This window comes from Carcharhinus amblyrhynchos, chromosome 21, assembly GCF_965287045.1.
Source record: "Carcharhinus amblyrhynchos chromosome 21, sCarAmb.v2.hapA, whole genome shotgun sequence".
Taxonomy (NCBI): Eukaryota; Metazoa; Chordata; class Chondrichthyes; order Carcharhiniformes; family Carcharhinidae; genus Carcharhinus; species Carcharhinus amblyrhynchos.
The window spans coordinates 25261486-25283952 of NC_137344.1; the positions used below are offsets into that span (position 1 = coordinate 25261486).

A 22467-nucleotide genomic window follows, 5' to 3' on the forward strand; every position below is an offset into this window, starting at 1 on the left:
GGCTTCCAGACATGAACCTGTAGATTCAAGAACTTGCAGGGGGGAGATGAGGCGCTGATCATATTATAGTAGTGATAACAACAGTGTAAATGTTTCAGGCTGACAATATAAGACACAAAGTAAACCAATGTAACTTTATCTACATTGGGGATGTGTAGAGAAAGGATCTGGCACATACAGGGTTAATATGGGAATGAGTACAGCACCATCCACACAGTGATGTCAGAAGCAACATGACCCAGACCTTGGGCCAGTGTGGTGTTGAGCAGGGATGTGTAAAGACTTCTAGACATAGAGACAGATTCTTGTCTGTACTCTTCACTGTACATATGCATACAACTACAAGTAGTTAATAAGGACTTGCTGTTAAAGAAGTCTTTGTGGTCTTCAGTAGTTAAGAGACACTGCTCTTTAACCAACACCCTCCTAACAGTGGTCTGGAAACACTTTATGAATGTAATTCTCCAGCCATTCATGGCCTGCCACTGCTGCCAGCGAGAACGGAAAATCTGGCACTCAGCCAAATCACTATTCACTGCAGTGGGATGTGGGAATTCCGGCTGCGAGTGAGGTTGGAGAATCTTAGACTTACACACTCATTGAATCTACAGTGCAGAAGGAGGCTATTTAGCCCATTGAGCCTGCACCAACAACAATCCCACCCAGGTCCTATCCCTGTAACCCTATATATTCACCCTTTTAATCCCCATGAAACTAAGGGGCAATTTAGCACAGCCAATCCACCTAACCCACACATCTTTGGATTGTGGGAGAAAACTAGAGCACCCAGAGGAAACCCACACAGAAACGGGAAGAATGTTCAAACTCCACATAGACAGTCACCCGAGGCCAGTATTGAACCTGGGCCCTGGCACTATGAGGCAGCTGTGCTAACCACTGTGCCACCCACAGAATCTGGCCCTATCTTTCTGTTGCTTGGCATTCTGGGTGGGATTTTCCTGCTTCTTTTGCCTCAAAACCATAAAATCCTATCCAAGGTCAACCGATCCTTCCATTGTCCGTCCCTTGCCCACTCCAAATCCCATGGCAGGTGGGTAAAATTCCGGCCTCAGTGTTTTCTTGACTAAAAGCGACAATGGAATGAATACTCTTTAGCTACATTGAAATCAATAAGTATTTTTGTTCTATTTTCTGTGGGATCCTTTAGCCTCATTTCTCTTCTGGATCAATCTTAGGTCAGTGAACTTAATATTAGTGCTCAAGGTAAAGTGAAAAGCCAAGACCAAAACAGTCTTAAAAGTGGAGGGAAAAGTTATAGACAGGAAATCAGCATTAAGGTAAGTTTAGATTTCATCTTCTAGCAGTAGATGGAGTCCAAAATATACACCCTCTGAATCTAATGATCAAGTCAATAAACCCTGGCTGCCTGATATGAGGTATGAGAGTGTCACACAGATTCATGGGACACTTGGGCTTGGTTCCACCACGCACAGGGCTTGGCGTTCCCGAGAAATATTTTTGAATTGTGAGTAATTTTTTATCATTAGGAGAGAGTAGGTTTCCCACACTGCAAAATGTTGTAGTGCAGGGAGTCTCATCCCATTGTTCACCAACCCAACTGAAGTGAGAGGGTCCCACTAGCAGGGAATCTTGCATTGCTGGCCTTCGATATTTTCCCCCATCACCTGAGTGTCCCAAATCTTTGTATTTTCATTCATTGGCTGTTGCTAACCGGCTGCCCACCTTGAGAACAGCAGAAGTAACCACAGGGGCTGGGTGCTAACATGGGCTGGTAAAAAGGCTCACCTCTGTGTTCTGAGACTTTGTCCTAATTATAATAAATAGAATAAAACAAAAAGTCTGTCCTCAACTCTCAAACTCATACCATCTATACAGTCCCCAGACCCCAACACAAGCCACGTCATGCTCCTCCTACTGCCTCTCACACCTTCTGTGCCAACCTATGCCTGTCTACCCTACCAAAGACCCTTTTAGTGCCAACTCATGCCAACCCATAAATCCCACTCATATGGCCCCTATGCCAACAGTGCCAACCCATGACCAATTCAGCACTCTTTGCCCTTATACCCTCCATGTCAACACACTCAGCTTTTACTATGGGCTGAGTTCCAAAACAGTGGTGAGATTAAGAAAAATAAAGATCTAACTATCTTTTACAGACTTTACTATGGGGGGGGGCGATCTTACTAAAAAAAATTCTAAGTGCGTAAATGAGCAAGTTTCAGACCCTTTTTTCAGCGAGAGAACAATGAAAATGATCACACTTGGAAAAGTGAGATTCTCGCCAGCTGAGGGAGTGGACAGACTCTATTCAAGCTGGGAAACTGGCTGCTGACTGCCAGAGGGCGCTATTGCACATGCGCCTGATCTCACCCCTCCCAATCCCCCAGATGCCGGACCACAGATCATCCTCACCAATATCCCCCCAGCCAATTGAAGCCTCCATTCACCCCTCTTGGCTGATCACTGCGCCCGTTCTCAACCCTGGGAGATTGCTGCCCTGGTGATCCCTGATTGCAGAGTGCATAGCTGCCCCGTCCCTACTCTTAGACACTGTCTCATGGCACAGCCTGATGCCCAGTGGCAAGTGCGCAAGGGGCAGTGCCTACCCCTGCCCCCAACCACCCAGGCAAATGAGCCTGGGCGATTATGTCCCAGGCTCACTACTAACATTAAAATGAGAAAATGAAGGGCGCGAGGCTGATTACGCCAGCAATTCAGTGTCAGCATCATCACGAAAGGCGAGAAACCAGGCATGAGCCTGGTTTTCAGCCTCTCTCAGAATTCTACCAGCTCGCCATGCTGATCAGCTGACGTGATGAGCTAGTGAGATCGCCCGCTATATTTTCAAAACCACTCCTTGATACAAGGCGAGGGAGGAATTTAAACAATCGCAATCACTGGAGAAAAATTATTAGGAAAGCTAATGAGACTAAAGCTGACATGCTTCCAGTTCCAGGTCTGCTTCCAAGGATCTTTAAGGAAGGTAGATGTAATTATCCAAAATTCCCTAAATCTTGAACATCCCAGCAGATTTGAAAACCATGAATGTAACATCTCTACTCAAGAAAGGAAGCAGATGTTAGTCTAATATCTGTCATGGGGAAAGTGCTGGAATCATTATTAAATGGGACATATAGAAAATTATAATACTATCAAACAGAGTCAACATGGCTTTGTGAACGGAAAATTGTATTTAACAAATTTATTAGCATTTTTGGGGATTTAACAGGCAAGGTGGATAAAGGGAAACCAGGAGATTCAGTTATTTAGATTTCCAAAATGCAGTGAATAACGTGTCTGCACAAGTTGAATGTTCATGGCGTAGGGGTGATATAATAGCAGAGAATTGGCTAGCTAACAGGAAACAGATTCGGGACAAATGCATAATATTCTGGTTGCTGAACTGTAACAAGTGGGCTGTCATGGATCGGTGCTAGAGCTTCAACTTTCTAAGATCTATGCTAATGACTTGGTGAAGAACTGACTGAATTCTAGTCACATTTGGCAATAAGAGAAACACAGCCCAGAAAACAAGTTGTGAAGTGGATAGAGTCTGCAAGAGGTGTAGACAGGTTATATCTCTGCGCAAAATAATTGGAAATGGAGAATAATGTGGGAAAATGTGAAATTGTCAACTTTGGCAGGAAGAATAGTAAAGCAGAGCATTATTTAAGTGGAGATATTGCAGAATGCTGCAGCACAGAGGGAGCTGGGTGTCATAGAAAGAAACATAGAAACCCTACAGTGCAGAAAGAGGCCATTTGGCCCATTGAGTCTGCACTGACCACAATCCCACACAGGCCCTACCCCAATACCCCTACTTATTTTATCTGCTAATCCCTCTAACCTACACATTTCAGGACACTAAGGGGCAACTTATCATGGCCAATCAACCTAACCTGGACATTTTTGGACTGTGGGAGGAAACTCACGCAGACACGAGGAGAATGTGCAAACTCCAGACAGACAGTGGCCCAAGCTGGGAATCAAACCCATGTTCCTGGAGCTGTGAAGCAGCAGTGCTAACCACTGTGCTACCGCATCCTTATACATGAATCACAAGAAGGTACAGCAAGTAAAGAGGAAGGAATGCTCATGTTGGCCTTTATTGCAAGGGTGGTGAAGTATAAAAATAGGAAAGTCTCACAACCGCTGTATGGAGAATTGGTGAGGCTGCACCTTGAATACCGCTTACAATTCATGTCTCCTTAAGGAAGGTTGTAGTTGGATTAGAGGCAGTTAAGATAAAATTCACTAGATTGATTCCTGGGTTGAAGGGGTTGTTTCTGAGGGAGACTTGTGCCCACGCTCATTGAAGTTTAGAAGAATGAGAGGTGATCATATTGAAACACAAGATTCTGAGGGGGTTTGACAGGTTAGATGCTGAGAGGATGTTTCCCTTCGTGGGGGAATCTAGAACTGGGGGGCTCAGTTCAAAAATAAGGGATTGCACATTTAAGACAGAAATGAGGAGAATTTCTTCTCTCATAGGGTTGTAAGTGCTTGGAATTTTCTTTCACAGAGAGTACTGGGGACTGGGGGTCATTGAATGTATTCAAGACTGAGTTAGATTTTTGATCAACAGGGAGATAAGGGCGAATGGGAACAAGCAGGAAAATGGAATTAGACCACAATCAAATCGGCCATGATCTTATTGAATAATGGGCTGAGTGGGCTACTTATATTTTTTATAATCTTATATTCTAAGGTTCCAACTCACAGTGTCACCGGATATGAAAATGCTTGATTAGTTCCATTCTTGTTGTGCCATGGTTAAGCAGTGGTCGCAGGTCACCATGTGGCAGAGATGAAAATAATGCTTTCAGAACATTTGTTAAATCGTTACCAGTGTGGCACTGTTTATTTAATTTTTAACTGAAATATTATAACCTGCGCTTCTAAAATATTACACACACAATCCAGCAGATGAGTATGCAAATTTCAGAAAAAGTCAGTGGAATAGCATTCCAATCATGTGAATACAACAGCGAAACTCCAGCAGATACTGATTGTAGCACGCTGGCACAGTGGTTAGCACTTCTGCCTTGCAGCGCCAGGGATCCAGGTTCAATTCGGGCTTTAGGTCACTGTCTGTGAGGAGTTTGTACATTCTCCCTGTGTCTGCTTGGGTTTCTGCCAGGTGCTCTGGTTTCCTCCCTCAGTCCAAAGATGTGCAGGTTAGGTAGATTGGCCATGCTAAATTGACACTTATGCCCTGATTCCGGGGGTGGGCAAGGCTTGGAGGATGGCATTCTCTGTTGGCCCCTGGCTGGATTATATGAAACTCAGGTGGACATGCCAGTAAATTTCTGCCCTTAGTGTCCCAAGGTGTATAGGTTAGAGGAATTAGCCACTAAATATGTGGGGATAGGACATGGGTAAGATAATGTTGGAGAGTTAGCAGAGACTCAATGGGCTGAATTGCCTCCTTCTGCACTGCAGGGATTCTATGATGCATTTATGCTGCCCATGATTAAGAATTATTACATGCTCATTACAGAAAGGAGCCTGCAGCTGGATAGGCTGCAGATCTTTCCAGCAGTATTAGGGTTCCCTAGAGCGCAAGGGGCCACGAACATATCCAAACTTTTCGTACAAACTCCCAGGAGCCCTCGCAAAGGTATTAGATTTGTACTTTGACCACAGAAACATCACAAACCATATCCTTGAAGCAGACATGATGCCTTCGAAAAGTGGTTCTCTAAACTACCTGTACTGCTTGAAGGATACAGAACACGGTGTAGGGAGAGCTTCCGAAAACAAAGCTATCCTTGGCAATCCGTGGCTGCTAGTCCCACTGAAAAATCTTTTGACAGCAAAGGAATTTCTTGGACTGGTCTCCACAGTATCTGTGAACTCAGCTGGCCAGCCCCATGAAAAATATGTGACACAACTCAGCTCCCAAGTGACATGGTTGCATGTTACAAGATATGTGTAAAATGTGAGCAGAATGCTTACTTTTGATTAGTATCTGACAGCAGCACACCTTTTTCTATTTACAGCGATCTGGATGAACACACTGGCTGCAATCTTAGTGCCATTCACACTGGCAGGATTTTCCCATCCCACCACAGTGAGCAGAGATTTGGCTGGCCGTCAAATTCTCCGACCTTGCTGCAACGGGACCATGGCGTGAAAGGCCGCTAAGATTGCGCCCAATCATAGAAACCTTACAGTGCAGAAGGAGGCCATTCAGCCCATCGACTCTGCACTGACAACAATCCCACCCCAGGCCCTATCCCCACAACCCCACACATCTACCCCACTAATCCCTCTAACCTACACATCCCGGGATACTAAGGGATAATTTTATGTGGCCAATCAACCTAACCCACACATCTTCGCATCAATATTTTTGTTCAACCATTTTCCTCCATTTAGTTGGCTTTTGGCCCAAAATGAGATGCTCTCCTTCAGCACAGCTTATGTTGCAGGGCACCCAAGCTGCAAGTGCCATTTCATACCATTGTGCCGCTTTGAAGTATTGGTTGGCTTCTCTGTCACATCTTCCCCCTTTATGGTGAACTGCAATCTTAAACAACAACCACTTGCATTCTGCACAGTGAGGAAAAGGCTTTACGAGAATCGGTGGATGCCAAGTGGGCACACTGGAAGTGCAACCAAAGTTTGATCAGTTCGGTGGATTTTAAGGAAGAAACTTAAGGAGGGTATTGTGCTAGAGAGATTTAAGGAAGGAATTTCAGAGAGTGGGATCTATAAAGAGCTACTTCCTCAATGGATCTAATTAGGAAGAGAGATTCCCAACACAAAATCTCGTTGGGGCCCACCCACTGCACTAACCTCAGCTTTTGCTTCTTTAATGACAATTAAATGACATTTATGCAATTCTACTGACCCAACGACTGGCGGAAATAGTTTATTTTTTCCAATTTGCCTGATTAAAATGCTTCATAACTTTGATATTCCTTTAGCTTTCTCTGTGCTAGTGAACAAGGACATTGATTTCTTTAGTCTCTTATTGCTGGTACCATCCTCATAAACCTCTTCTGTACCTTTTCCTTTGAAAACCTTCTTCAGGCAGGGCACACAAGACTGGACCCAGTGGGTAGAAACAAATACAGAAATTAAGAGAAAGATGGTGAATGTTGGCGAGTGATGGGGAGGGAGTTTACGGCCTTGCTCAATCGAGCCCGGGAAATCCTGCCCGACATTTCCGTTGACTGCTCCTTGCCCGCTCTGATTCTGTGGCAGATGGGGTGGTAGAGTTCCAGCAATGCCTGTGTGTTGGTTATTTTTAGGCTTCCTGGAAGCTGCTATGTACAAACATTAGGCCCCTTCAATTAACAGCCGGGTATCAACAATACTTGCGTTGGTTTTGGTGGAAGTGTGCAAAGCAAACTTCAGCAACCCACTGGGTCCAGTTTTGTGTGTCCTGTCTGAAGAAGGATTTCAAAGGAAAAGGTACAGAAGAGGTTTATGAGGATGGTACCAGTGATAAGAGACTAGAGAAATCAATGCCTTTGCTCACTAGCACAGAGAAAGCTAAAGGAATATCAGAGTTATGGAGCATTTTAATCAGGCAAATTGGAAAAAATAAACTATTTCCACCAGTCATTGGGTCAGTAGAATTGCATAAATGTCATTTAATTGCCATTAAAGAAGCAAAGGCTGAGGTTAGTGCAGTGGATGGGCCCCAACGAGATTTTCTGTTGGGAATCTCTTTTCCTAATTAGATCCATTGAGGAAGCAGCTCTTTATAGATCCCACTCTCTGAAATTCCTTCCTTTTTTTTAAACTTGCCTTCCAGAAGAGATCCTGTCAGCTCCAGATCAAGGTTGTTTTAAATGGGCAATCCTTTACTCTGAGATTATGCCCTTTGGTCCTAGACTCTCTCACAACAGGAAACATCCTCTCAGTATCTCCCCGTCAGACCTCAGAGAATCCTGTATGTCTCAATAAGGTTGCCTCCAATGAATACAGGCTCAACCTACTCAACCTCTCATAGAATCCCTGCAGTGCAGGAGGAGGCCATTCAGCCCATCGAATCTGCACCAGCTCTCTGAAAGTGCATCCCACTCGGGCCCATTCCTCTTCTCTATGAAAACCCTGTGTGTTTACCATGGCTAATCCACCCAACTCTGGATACTAAGGGGCAATTTAGCATGGCCAATCCACCTAACCTCTACATCCTTGGACTGTGGAAGAAAACTGTAGCACCTGCAGGAAATCCACACAGACACGGGGAGAATGTGCAAATTCCACACAGACAGTGACCCAAGGTTGGAATTGAATCCAGGTCTAAGGCGCTGTGAGTCAGAAGAGCTACCCACTGTGCCACCATGTTGCCCCATAAGAAAATTTCCTCGTGAGAAAATCTCTCCACATCTGAGATCAATCTGCCAAACCTTCAAACTGCCTCCAAAATGGTAATAATCAATTTTTTTAGCTAATGTTTTGTATCGAAACATAAAGCAGCAGTAGGCCATTCGGCCCTTTGAGTCTGCTCCACCATTCATTGTGATCATGGCTGATCATTGAATTCAATACCCTGATCCCCACTTTCCCCATTTCCCTTGATCCCTTTAGCCCCAAGAACCACACTTAATTTATTCTTGAAATCACACAATGTTTTGGCCTCAACTACATTCTGTAGTTGTGAGTTCCACACATTCACTACCCTCTGGGTGAAGAAATTTCTCCTCACCCCAGTTCTAAATGGTTTACCCCTTATCCTCAAACTATGACTCCTAGTTCTGGACTCCCCCACCATTGGGAACATTCTTTCTGAATCTACCCTGTTTAGTTCACCCTAACCGACATAGTCTCTCCTTATATGATGGACCTGTCATCCTGAGGATCAGCCTGGTAAACCTTCACTATACTCCCTCTATAACAAAGACATCCTTCCTCAGTTAAGGACACCAAAACTGCACACAATTCTCCAGCTCCTTACCAATGCCCCATACTTCCGGTTAGCCATTACTCCTATATTTCTGCATTTTGTGCCTCTATTTGTAAAACTTTGAATCCTCACTTGCCTTTTTTTTTTAAACAGCTTTATAAACATGTCTTCCCATGTTTAAAGATTTATGTACCTGAATCATTAAGACCCTCCTTTTAAAAGTTAACTTATAATGTACGTTCCTGAAGTCATATTTCCAAAGGTGAAAAGTTCAACAACCCAACTGAGACCAGTCGATTGTGTGTTCTGAAACCGAGTAAAATATTCTGTCAGGGTCTCTATATGAAAACAACCGTCTAAAACGCAAAAAGAAATTATTCTACTTTCAGCTAATTGCAAATTCCACTGGATTACATGTTGCTCAGAATTTTAGTACAGCGGAAGGCCATCTGAACAGGGCATGCAATTTCTTAATATCATGTTTTTGAATTCATTCATGGGATGTGGGAATCATTGGCTGGGCCAGCATTCATTGCCCATCCCTAACTGCCCTGCATTTAAGAGTCAACCGCATTGGGTGGGAGGGGACTTTCCTCCCCTCTGTGCGGCATGTTTTGTGGTGGTGAAGGCAGTCCATCATTGGCTGGCCACAGGATCTTACAGCCCCGTCGCTGTCACTGGTGTTTCACGGTGTTCGTACCCTCCACGACCAGACAACCCATGGTGAGGGATCGCTGTTGGCTGGACCTGCCATCGGCGGAAGATCCTGCTGGTGGGAATGGCCTGAAAATTCCGCTCGTCACTTGATTTTAATTTCCATTTTAACGCTTTGGTTTCCAGAAACTTCTAGCCGGTGACATGAAGTCAAAACTATTACAATCATGTCGACTGAAAGCAATTTAAACAAAGAGTGAAGTATTTCACACACGAATAATTCCACATACACATCCTGCGGGAACTAACTCACTTGTACGGGCAGATTTTGTTTCCAGCCTTCCTTGATTCACAGAATTTGCATAACTCCTTCAGTCAGCTGCTAAGTTGAGCACTTCAAATTCTCATCCCTGGGTTCTTTGATTTTCCATTCCAAATTCTTCTTACAGGCAGGCATCAGCTAGACCTAATGCATTAACTACTCTAAGTAATGCTCCCAGGATTCCCCAGACAGCACTGCCTTCTACTACCTCCTCCCAGCTATTTTCTCCTCTGCTTTCAGCCATTTCCCTCATATATCTGACTTTGCGTTAATGTCTTGCATTCAATTCTGGTCGCCACATGGCAGGAAGGATGTGGAGGCTGTGGAGAGGGTGCAGAAGAGGTTCACCAGGACACTGCCTGGATTAGAGGGTATGAGCTATAAGGAGAGTCTGGACAAATGAGGGTTTTTTTCTCTGGAGCAGTGGTGGCTGAGGGGAAACCTGATTGAAGTCTATAAAATTATGAGAGGCCTAGATAGGGTTGACAGAGTTGAAATGCCTAATACTAGGGGGTATGCACTGTTTCTATATTCAAGAGGCAGCTGGATATCACACTTGGAGTGATCAAAGGTTATGGGGTAAAAGCAGGATTACGCTGTTGAGTTGGATGATCAGCCATGATCGTGATGAATGGCGGAACAGGCTTGAAGGGCCGAATGGCCTCCTCTTGCTTCTAACTTCTATGTTTCTATGTTTAAGTGAGAAGGGGAAAGTTCAAATGAGATGTTACGGGCAAGTTCTTCACATATTGAGTGATAGGTGTCTGGAACGCGCTGCCAGAGGTGGTGGTACAGGCTGATACGATAGGGGTGTTTAAGGGGCTTTTAGATAAGCACATAAATATGAAAGAAACAGAGCAATTATGCCAAGGGCAGGCAGAAGAGATGAGTTTGATTTGGTGTCTTGTTCGGCACAACATTGTGAGCCAAAGGGCCTGTTCCCGTGCTACAATATTCAGTGTTCAATTTCTAAATGGGACCTTGCATTGCTTTCAGGATGTCCTAAAGTGCCTTACAGCCAATGCTTCAGTTGTTTTGAATAATGGTCACTGTTGTAATATAGGGAAATACAGCAGCAAATTTACAAAAAGCAAGCTGCAAGATCAGCAATTAAATAAACAACCAGATAATCCCATGTTTCTGTGATATTGTTTCAGGGATATATATTGGCCACAGCAGCAGAAGTCTTTCCAAGTAGTGCCTTGGAGTTTTTTGCTTCCACCTGAGAGGGAAGCTTTACAAAGAACAAAGAACAAAAACAGCCCGGGAAACAGGCCCTTCGGCCCAACGAGCCCGCGCCGCCATTTTAACATTACCAGTCCCCCCCCCTCCACCCATGACCCTTATCTATTGTTTTATGGCAATCCACATTGAGGGAAAATAATTTAGGGACAATTTATTACTTCCAATCAGCCTAATAGCATATCTTTGGGGTGTGGGAGGAAACCGGAGCACCTGGAGAAAACCCATGCAAGCACGGGGAGAATGCGCAAACTCCCACAGACACTGGCCCAAATCCAAACAAGCCAAATGGAAGACTGTACCTGCGGCAGTGTAGCACTCTCTCAGCATTGCAATGAACTGTCTGAATTTAAGCCCTGGAATGGGATAAAAGGCAAGATTGCCACCACGCGCTGGCCTTGAAAATCTCCAGGTTTTGATCTTGGGGACATGGGAATTGCACTGTCTGTCTCCTCCAGCACTGGCATTGCCTGAGTTTGTGGCATCTGCACGATGGCATGTCAATGGCATGGAGTTCCACTACAGGTTCCTCTTTGGTTTCTGCTTGATCCATACTAATGGGAAGAATGCCTTTGGTACTCCCAAGCTGCCCTTTCATGTTCAGGCCTGCAACTTTCCTCTCAGCACCCTGAGTAAGATGGCCGATCATCACATATGCCCACATGGAAAGCAGTATACCAACTTCTCAATCAGCATGCTGGCTACCAACTCCACACTGGATCCCACTCCAGCCTGCGGAGTGGAAACACCTAGCTGGTTAGGAACCCATGCCTCTGGCCATTATTTGCTTTGTGAATGTGGAGGGAAGTCCGATTCCTCGTGAGACCTTGTCGAAACAGAAGACACTTGGCATCATTAAGTCTGTAATGAGTCATCCAGCTTTTCTCTGGGAATAAAAACTATCATTGCTGACATTGCGCCTTCGTGAATTTGGAGATCTCTGAAATGTAAAAGCTGAGGAAGCGACATGCCCAGTGCTCAGTGACCATCATTGCTTCTCCTATCAATGGTTAATGCTTGTTATACGAGGACATTTACACCAATCATTTGAGTGTAAATGTGCCATTAAAATTTCAGTGCAGAGTCAAAATGGGAGTGATCCTGATTGCATTGTCTCCTGCGGCACTGATCTAGAGGAGGAACAAGGTTTTCTCAATTCCAGCCGCATATGAGGAACTGCCAACTCAGAATTCAATACACTTCTTGACCATGGAATATCATGTTGTTCACCTCAATCATGGATTATACTTCCTTCTGGTGCATGACGAGTTGGTAAATAAAAATACTGCCAGGATACTGTGCTGGAGCATTCTGACTTCCATTTTCAGAGCAATACTGTGTGCACAAGACTGCACTCAAACATATATGCATGCAAATGTACAGCGGTTCTTCCTACTTTGGAGAAACCCAGAGAAACTAGTGCTTGCAGCTTGTATATCCTAGACTGCGCAGTCAAGGTAATGTTAGTCAGTGTAGCTGAATTATCTGGATAGATGCCAAACAACACCATTAGTCGCTGTACTACATTGGCAAGACATTTCAACTCTATGCTCCATCCTATTGTTGGGGACATATTATTGCAGACATTTTCATTCATAGTTTGGATTATCTATTTTCAGTGCAGAAATTATATGGAAGGGAATGCTCTCAATCACAATTATATCACAGCAACCAATAACAAGTGAATGAGCTATCACAGCTGTACTGATTATTCAATTAAAATGCTAATCAACAGAAGATTAAATAGTGGATTAATCATCTTCTCTTCGAATCAGTCACACATTTGATCTGGTATTGTTCATTGTAAGATGGCTGACATCAGTAGAACAGGAAGACATGCTCTGCAATGCACTTTTAACGTATTGTGTATTAGCTGGGCTAATTGACTGCGAATATACCACACATAAATCATTGCTCCAAATATTTTGTTAATCTTTCAATAATGCAAATCCCCCAATGGTTTAGCAAGATCAGTCATTGTATAGCTCAAACATTGGACTGTGCTGCATTAAGTTGCTTTCAGCTTGGATCAATACTCTCTATAAGTTGCATCACTATGCAACATACCAAGAGTGTCTGGACAGGCTGCACATAAGTGTGCCCATTTAAGGAGCCATGCAAAAATGTTTTTTTTAAACTTCATTTGTGGGATGTGAGGATTGCTGGCTAGCATTTACTGTCCATCCCTAGTTACCTTTGAGAAGATGGTGGTGAGCTGCCTTCTTGAACCACTGCAGCCTGTATGCAATGCTGTTAAGAAAGGCGTTCAGGAATTTTGATCCAACAACAGTGAAGGAATGGTGATACGTTTCCAAATCAGGATGGTGTGGCTTGGTGGGGAACTTCCAAGTGGCGGTGTTCTAATATATCTGCTGCCCTTGTCCTTCTAGATGGTAATGTTCATGGGTTTGGAAAGCACTGTTTGAGGAGCTTTGATAGGTTCCTGCAGTGAATCCTGTAAATGGTACATGCTTCAGTGTCACTGTTGGAGGGAATAAATGTTTGGGAATGGGTTGCTTTTTTTTGGATGGTATCAAACTTCTTGATGTTGCAGTCACCCAGGCAAGTGAAGAGCACTCTATCACACTCCTGACTTGTGCCTTGAAGACTGTAGACAAGCTTTGAAGGGTCGGGGGTGAGTTACTCGCCACACGATTCCTAGTCTATAAAGAGGCTGTGCACTTAAAAAATAATTAAAGGTTATGTTGCTGAGGATGGTAGTGGTGCAATTGGCCTCATTACCCCTTAGTCAAGAAGGGTAAGTTCACCAGATCTTTTGATTGTTAACAGGGACCTCTGTTAATTTGTTGGGCTATATTGTGCATGAATGCTTACTGACAAGACTCAAAAATTAACTCTCCAATTGTGTATCGTATCAGAGGGCAAATTGCAGCTGTGCAATTATCCCAGCAAGGAACTAATGCCTTCAGAACAGAAGAGCAGAAAAGATGGACAAAATGGGGAAACTGCCCCATTTCCACTGATGACTCCATGACCACTCCCCTGCAAGAAGTGTTTAAATATGGGCATCTACTTACATTGCATTTGTATCGTACCTTTAACGTAATGAAACATCCCAAAGCACTTCACCAAAGCATTATAATACAAAATAATTCACTGAGTCATGGAAGGAGATATTAAGTTGGGTGACCAAATACTTGGTCACCAGAAGTAAGGTTTAAGGAGTGTCATGAAGGAGGAAAGTGAGATGGAGAGATATAAGGAGGGACTTGCACTTAGGGATTGATCAATAGAAGGCACAGCCATTAATGGGGCAGCAATTAAAATTGGAGATGCTCAAGGGGCCAGAATTAGATGATTCTGAATCTGAAAGGGTTATGGGCTTGGAGGTGATTACAGAGATAGGGTGGTGCAGGAAGGATATTGGAGATTTTGAAGCAAAGTATAAGAATTTTAAAATCAACATGCTGTTGGACCAATACAAATGTAGGTCATTAAGCAATGGGGTGAAAAGGGAATGGGACTTAGTGTCAGTTAAGACTAAGGCAGCATCAGTCAAAACTCACCCCATATGTTATGGCTTGGGTGAGGTAAAAGAAGGTATCTGTAATAATTCTTGTTTGGCCCTGTTCACTAGTTAGGTAAATAACAACTACAACATTTATTACAATATGGAATGAAATTCCAGTAAGGAACCACTACCTTCAAAGGAGCAGAGGGGAGAATACCGGTGAGAAAAAAAAGCTCTTTGCATAAGTTTTAGGATATTAATTTCTTGAAGTATTGTTTGGCAGAAGTGGGATTGGTGGATACTGGAGTTTGCTGATTCCTGAATGTACATTAAAAAATGCTTTGTCAATTTCCTCGGGTGGACATTTCTTGTAAAATTGTCTGTAAAGGATTTTATGATTCTGGAAAAGTATTGGTGAGAGGAAAACTTTAGGGAATGCATTCCTGCCATTAACACTCTTAACAACTAGAACAACTCTTTCCCCGGGTTACTGACCTTACAGATGCAGGCAATGGCCTAGGTGGCTGTTATGGAAACCCACCTATTCCGAATAATTTTTTACAAGAACTCAGGCGGGCCTCTCCGATCTCATCCGTACCCGCTCTGTTATCAGGGAGAACGGAGAATTTGGTGCTCGGCCAGAATTCCATTCACTGGAGTGGCAGTGGAGAATCCCAGCCACGGAGCTTTTCGGCGCTCAGCCTTATGTAATTGCGCTTCACACCAAAGTGTCTCAGAGTGGTATAAACAGTGGCCGGAATTTTACCACCTCGCCCGCCACGGAAATCGGAACGGGCAAGGAGCAGACAATGGGAAGGTCCGTTGACATCGAGCGGGATTTGATTTTATGGTTCCGGGTCGAGAAAGGCTGTAAAATCCTACCCTAGTAACTGGAGTATTATAAGTGGAAATGCATTTTCAGGGGATTTTGTTTTTTTTCTGTTTTGGCTAACCGAAATATGATAGTAATTAAAGGTCAGTAACAGGAGTACGCAAATTAAGAGTTCGTCAAGTTGACATTTGCTGTGAAAAGTGAACCTTTCTCACAATGGATGGCACTTTGGGCAGCACACTTTTGCAGAGAGGTTTCCTCCCACTGACCCACCACATTAAAAACAAATAAGCCAAGTACAAGGCAAACGTGGCTTTCAATTTACAACCATTACCCTTTCCACCTACTTTGGTTTGATTTTGATTTATTATTGTCAATTACATTGGTATACTTGTGTGCTATACAGACAAGGCATACTGTTCATAGAGTACGTGGGGAAATAGGAAAGAGGGTGTAGAGTGTAGTGTTACATACAGCAGTGTACAGTACTGACAACCCGTTTAAAAAAAGGGAGGGATAATCTCTTATTGAGTCATTTTACTTGATTTTAAGATCATTTCCTTATCTCCTGTAAGGAATTATTGCAAGGATGGAGGAAAGTGATTCAAAAAGAGTCCACCGTACCGGACTCTTTTCCAATCAGCAGGTCTCATACAACTGGAAAAGGGTTAGACATAATTTAAACGTTGCTGCTTCCGGATAACCCCAGTTTCAAAGCCGCCCCCCCTCCCCGCCACACCACCCCAGGAAGCTGTGATCTCTTGCTGTTTCATTTGGAATTCATGGCACTGTCTGGAAATCGACAAAGGGAGCTCATTGGAAGCTGGGTTTGTAGCCCAGGTTTAAAAGCTGCACTTCAGAGTTTTTAAATCAACTGTGAGAGGGCTTCGGTAAGCAAAACAAGAAGATATTCATGTAAAATATTGGGCAGAAAATTGGACTATTCAGGGCAGCGGAAAAGGGATTGAGTCTGTTTAAACGGGTTACGGTTCCATTTGTCATTGCGGTGAAGCAGATTTGACTACAATGAAACTGAGCCCGGGGATGAATGGAGGGAGACTTGCCTGTCATCGGTACTGGATTTGCAGTGACTGATAGCACTGAACTCCAGTATAGAGGGCCGGTTGATAAACAGTGATTAATTACTGCCTATCCAGTTTATTCCTTTTGAAAGTATATTAAATCCTTCGATAATTATTTGTGAATATATCCAAGGAATGTGGCCAGGCAAAGACGGCTATTTACTGCCTCTCCGGGGAATACAAAACATATGGTAGCGTTTAGACTTGGCAAACTGCAGTACTATGGTTAGGGGAGAGAAAAGATTTGTGGTAAATTAATCAAGTGAGCTCGACAGTCTGCCTTGCTTTGAAATGAAGGCAGTATCCATTAAAGATGATTTGGTACAGCATCAGGAAAAGGAAATAAAAATGAAAAATGAGCTCTTTCTGTCACCTACTTTCATTTCAATCATTCTGTTTCCCCTTCTCGCACTGCTCTCCTGCAGATTTCTTTATTGCTTTCACTTATTTTCTGACTTGTAAAATTATTTACCTGCATAAAACTCTGGGCCATAGACAGCTCCGACGACTGGATTTAATTTCCACCCTGAAAGGAGAGACAGGTCTGATGTGAAACAGCTTTGCAACAGCAAACTTCATTCATCAGAGCTAACTCCACAGCTTTGCACTCTCGTGGCTAAAACAGTCACTTCCGTACACAATGGACCGGTAATTACAGCAGAGTTTTAAATTCGCACTTGTATTTATTTATTCAAATATATTATTCATGCAGAATCATCCATGTAGCAAGAAAGGTTAGTTTAGCTGAAAAGCTCATTGACAATATACAAGGAGGCAAACAAATACGGCAAGATTACTTGACATAAGACAACATTTGCACAACATGTGGATAAACATATCTCTTTAAGAGAGGGTAAATAACACAAGCATATTTCAGTGCTCAATATATAACCCCTTGGTTGTGCTCTCCAGTTCCTGTCTATTTACATGTTGTAATCTGACTCAATAGCAGAATCATAAATCCCTCCTTCACAAATAGAAAACAGAGTCAATCTCCTCCTCCCTCCATCCCCCTTTGTGACAGCGGTAAGAATGTGACAACCTTTATCTAATGAAAAGAATCATAATTTTAATGCCCCAAATATTTAATTCATAGAATCCCTATATTGCAGAAGGAGGCTATTTGGCCCATCAAGTTTGCATCAATCACAATCCCACCCAGGCCCTATCCCTGAACCCCATGTATTTGTGCTGCTAATCCCCCTGACACTAAGGGGTAATTTAGCATGGCCAATCAACCTAAGCCACGCATCTTTGGAGTGTGGGAGGAAACCCATACAGACATGAGGAGAATGTGCAAACTCCACACAGACAATCACCCAATGCTGCAATTGAACCTGGGTCCCTGGCACTGTGAGGCAGCAGTGCTAACCACTGTGCTGCCTGAGCCATGACTTGATAGCCCTGACTTTGCAATTGAGCTTAATGTTGATACATTGAAAATATTTGATTGGGAAATCCAGACTGATATTACAAGATTGTAGGTTGCACAGTGGTTAGCACTGCTATCTCACAGCATGCAGGGACCTGGGCTCGATTCCAGATGGGTCACTGTGTGGAATTTGCATGTTCTCCTCGTGTCTACATGGGTTTTTCCACGTGTTTCGGTTTCCTCCCATAGTCCAAAAGGTGTGATGGTTAGGTGCATTGGCTTTGCTAAATTCTCCCTCAGTGTACCCGAACAGGCGCCGGAGTGCGGCAACTAAAGGATTTTCACAGTAACTTCATTGCAATGTTAATGTAAGCCTGCTTTTGACACTAATGAATAAACTTCAAAACTTTAAACTTTAAAACTCTGAGGACAGACAAAATTCTCATTGAAAACTAAATTTAACCAAAAAAAAAATCATTTTCAAATCTTACCAATTTATAATCAAATAGTTAATTGCATTTGTAAGGAAAACTTTTCCTAACATGGACTCACTGGTGAAACAAAATGCGTATGGTACAATTCTTAACATATATGTTAATGCTCCTCTGTGCACAATTTTTTCCTACACTAGCTACATTGGTGTGAAATTCCTGAGTGTGTTATTTTAACCAAGATGTTAATTTACAGAGGGATTTCAAGTCACCAAGTCAGCACAATGGTGAGCAATATAATGTCTACACTTGATTGTATTTGGATTTTAATTGAAAAAGGAAACTTCTAGTTTCATAATGAAAAAGAAAATTAGTGAGTAAATGTTTGTTGCAAAGCTTAAATCAATGAAAATTTTTCTGTTTCAATGACAATCTGAAATAGTTTAACTGCCCTATTACATTACATTCAACCAGCCAACTACACTTCTGATTCCATGAGTGTGATTTTCCCATCAGGCCCTCCACGGGAATTGTTCCAGGTGGGAATTGGATGATGCAAAGGTACATTGACCTCAGGTGGAGCTTTCTGGCCTTGGGGCCAATGCAGCCGGAAAATCATGCCCTAATTATTTGGCTTGATGTGCAAATCCTAACCATTGAATAAAATGAACAGTCTTTTCTGAACCTATTCTTTCAGCTGACCTCTTTCAATACAACAACCTAGGTATAATTAAAACACTCTTGCTTTAGTTGATGATGATTGTTTGATTTAAGTTTAAATCAACCCCGTTTCAGATTAGCTCTTGGTTAAGGTGACATTTTGTATCAAACATTGACACCCTGCTGACAATGGCACCATTTCCTGCCATTGCAAAATTAACTTATTCCAAATCAAAATAAGGAGACCAAAGTTTTTGATATGGGCCTGGAATTTTCAAATTGACTTTTTTTCCTACACTGCAATAGTGTTAATCACATTACGATGAAAATATTGTCCTTACAATCCTACATCAAGACCAATTACTCCCACTAGTTAATAACAAGAAAAGGTAGCTGTTAACTGACCAACATGTAAGCAAAGTCATTGAAAACTTGACATTCAGACACTGAAATTTTAATTCACACATTTCTTTTTGATTTGGAAGAAGTTAAATGGATCTAATTAGGGCCATGTAGCAAATCTGAAGTCACACTCCTAAACTGGCCTGATGTGAATTTAAAAAATTGTTTTGGCTTATTCCATGCAATTAATAAACAGTGAGGACGAACATTCCCTCCGTATATTTTCAATCTCTCCTGTTCAAAGATTGTCTCGGCACTGGCTAATGCTGGTGGCTGTATATATCTGGAAGTTTTTTTTTAATTATCTAGGGGTGGAGATGGGAGGACAAAGTATTTGAAGTGTGAGTCCAGTGGTTGCAGGGTCTGGAGTTGTAAGGGATCCTGATTTCGAAGGTCCATAGAGGGAATCTTCTAACTTCAAAGTCAAGAATATTTTTCCTAATTAATTGGAGCTGATTCTGTTTAATGCACTTCAGAGACTCCCTGCAGTGCAGAAAGACGCCATTTGGCCCATCAAGCCTGCACCAACAACAATCCCACCCAGGCCCTATCCGTGTAACCTGATGTATTTACCCTGCTAATTCCCCTGACAAAAAGGGGACATTTTGCATAGTCAATCAATTCAACCTACACATCTTTGAAGCATGGAAGGAAACTGGAGCACCCGGAGGAAGCCCACGCAAACACGGGCAGAAGATGCAGACTCCACACAGTCACCAGAGGCCAGAAGTGAACTGGGCCCCCTGGCACTATGAGACAGCAGTGCTCACCACTGTGCCACCATGCTACCCACATTTCAGATTTCTTCCTCCTTCTAAGTTCACTAAAACAATTAACATCCAATGACAGATAAAAATTATCTCAGTTTTTAAAACGGCGTTACATTATTATAGAGAAAATCTGGGTATTTGTTCGAATTCACCAACTACTTAAGAATCAAGTTTAGATCCTAAAATTGCACAATGGGATTCACTTACTACTATGCTACTTTAGTGGTTGATTTAACTTGTTTATTTCAAAAAAGTTGATGCCTGCAATGAAGTAGCATAGGGGGAGAAATTTAGATGCATCAGCTAAAATATCTCCCAGGGCACAATTGCATTTTTTTCAGGTAGAAAAGTTTAACCTAAAATAAGTTTAACAGCATCTTGTACTTCAATCTGTCAAGTATTGCAATAGAAACAAGATGTTTATTTGCATGAAATGAGTGGGAAGAAGAAACCACCACAAAAGTTCAAGAAAGGACAATTTGTTAGCAGCAGCTTATGATTTCTTGCCAGAGGGCCTGGCAAATGTGAAGAAGGAAAAGTCCCTTAACATCAGGCATAATTAAATCAGCATTTAATCGGCCCCCTTTTCATTGATTTCATTTTGGCTTACTCCATGTTGACTTGCTTCAGCAGTGAGACTGTGTAATGCATGACTGGCTCCTTGAGATCTCTGTGGACTGTGGGTGACACCTGCTCTGTCCAGCTCCAGTTACGTTGTTGAGGATTTGGCAATTTCCCCACATTGATAACAGGCTACAGCATGGGTGGATGTGGGGACTCAGACCCCTCAGTGTTGCAAAGCAGAGACGTTTGCCTATATAGATATCATTCTCACACAGGAGTGCCTAGCAAGAAAGCAGTTTCCATGTGAATTCAAATGGATCTCAGTGCACTGAAGGGGAACAGCCTGTTTGTTCAACAGCTTGCCTTTGGAAGAACATATTGCTCAATTCAAAGACTTGTTAGTCAAAATTAAGAGAGATTTCTATTGTAGATGCTTATCTCAGTAGAAAGCATGAGCGGAATTTTTCATAAAAGTGTCATAACAGCAAGAAAACGAGACTCCTCTGCACTGATCCTTCAGGCGAGCTTGGGACTGCAATCTTCTGGCACTCTGTCAATTTTTTTGACAGCTGGGAGCTTTGCACTGGCAGGGGGTTTGGTGACTAAATGCGCTGGGGAAGCCCTGCCACTATACACATCATTGGATCCCATTTCACCATCATGGGTGCAATGCAGAAGTAGGCCATTTGGCCCATCACGTTTGCACAATTATACCCAGGCCCTATTTCCATAACCCCATGCATTTGCCCTAGCTGATCCCACTGACACTAAGGGGCAATTTAGCATTGCCAATCCACCTAACCCGCACATCTTTGGACTGTGGGAGGGAACTGGAGCACCCGGAGGAAATTGAAGCGGACACAGGGAGAATGTTCAAACTCTACACAGACAGTGACCCAAGTGGGAATCGAACCGTGGTTCCTGGTGCTGTGAGGCAGCAGTGCTAAATACAATGCCACCGCGCTGCCCCTAAATGCCATGGTGCCATCCCTCAAGGGTTATAGAGGGAAGTGGGAATCACAATATTGAATTTGATGATCGGCCATGATCAAAATGGATGTCAGAGCAGGCTCGTAGTGCCAAATGGCCTATTCCTGCTTCTAGTTCTAAGTTACCCCCATACAGGCCACCGGCATCAGAGTATGTGGACTCTCCTGATGAAGCATCTGATGGCCCCGACATGCTCCCTACCCCCATCACAGCCCATCCTTGCAACTCCCCCCCCACACAACCACCCTCCTGCATTCGCTCCTGCACAGTTACCCTCCCTCCACCACTGCCCCTCCCCCCAGCATGGCCACCCCCTTGCAGAATTCCCCACTTTGCAGAGTTCCCTTGGCTGCAACCACCCCCCTTGCCGACACCCTTCACAGACTCTCCCCCTGCATAAGCTCCTCCTCATTGTGCATACCCCCCTCATGGCCCCGCCTCCATTCAGGCTTAAATTCCACTTATGCCCCATCCCCTGCCACTTGCACATTTACAATGCCGAACCGGACACCGCCAGGGTACCAGGTGGGCAGTGTCAGGCTGACACTGCCTGAGGGGTACTGCCCAGCCCTGCCCCCAACCATCCGGGGTGCTTCAATGGCCTCTGGTCCCAGTGGCATGGCATTGGCATCGGGTCCCCCCTACTGCAGAGCAGTAATGATTCTCGCCAGTGTAACATCTCACCAGGAGGGTGGAAGCAACTGTGGTGGACTCAGAAATTTAGTCATTTTCATGTTAATATCAGGTCTCGCCAGTAAAACGGGCCCGGGAGGCCATCGATCTGATTCACGCACAGTGTGAATCATATTTTTGGCATCTCATGCTA

General features: G+C 43.4%; 1 protein-coding gene across 11 annotated transcripts in view; it reads right to left on the reverse strand.

Moving 5' to 3' along the window:
- rbfox3a (RNA binding fox-1 homolog 3a) overlaps positions 1 to 22467 on the reverse strand; it is a 1494706-nt gene that overhangs the window by 49460 nt on the left and 1422779 nt on the right. For all 11 annotated transcript variants that reach the window (XM_080208868.1, XM_080208867.1, XM_080208866.1 and 8 more), the window contains one exon: positions 16925 to 16978. In XM_080208868.1, the coding sequence (XP_080064994.1) occupies positions 16925 to 16978 (54 nt within the window). The remainder of the gene's footprint in view (positions 1 to 16924; positions 16979 to 22467) is intronic.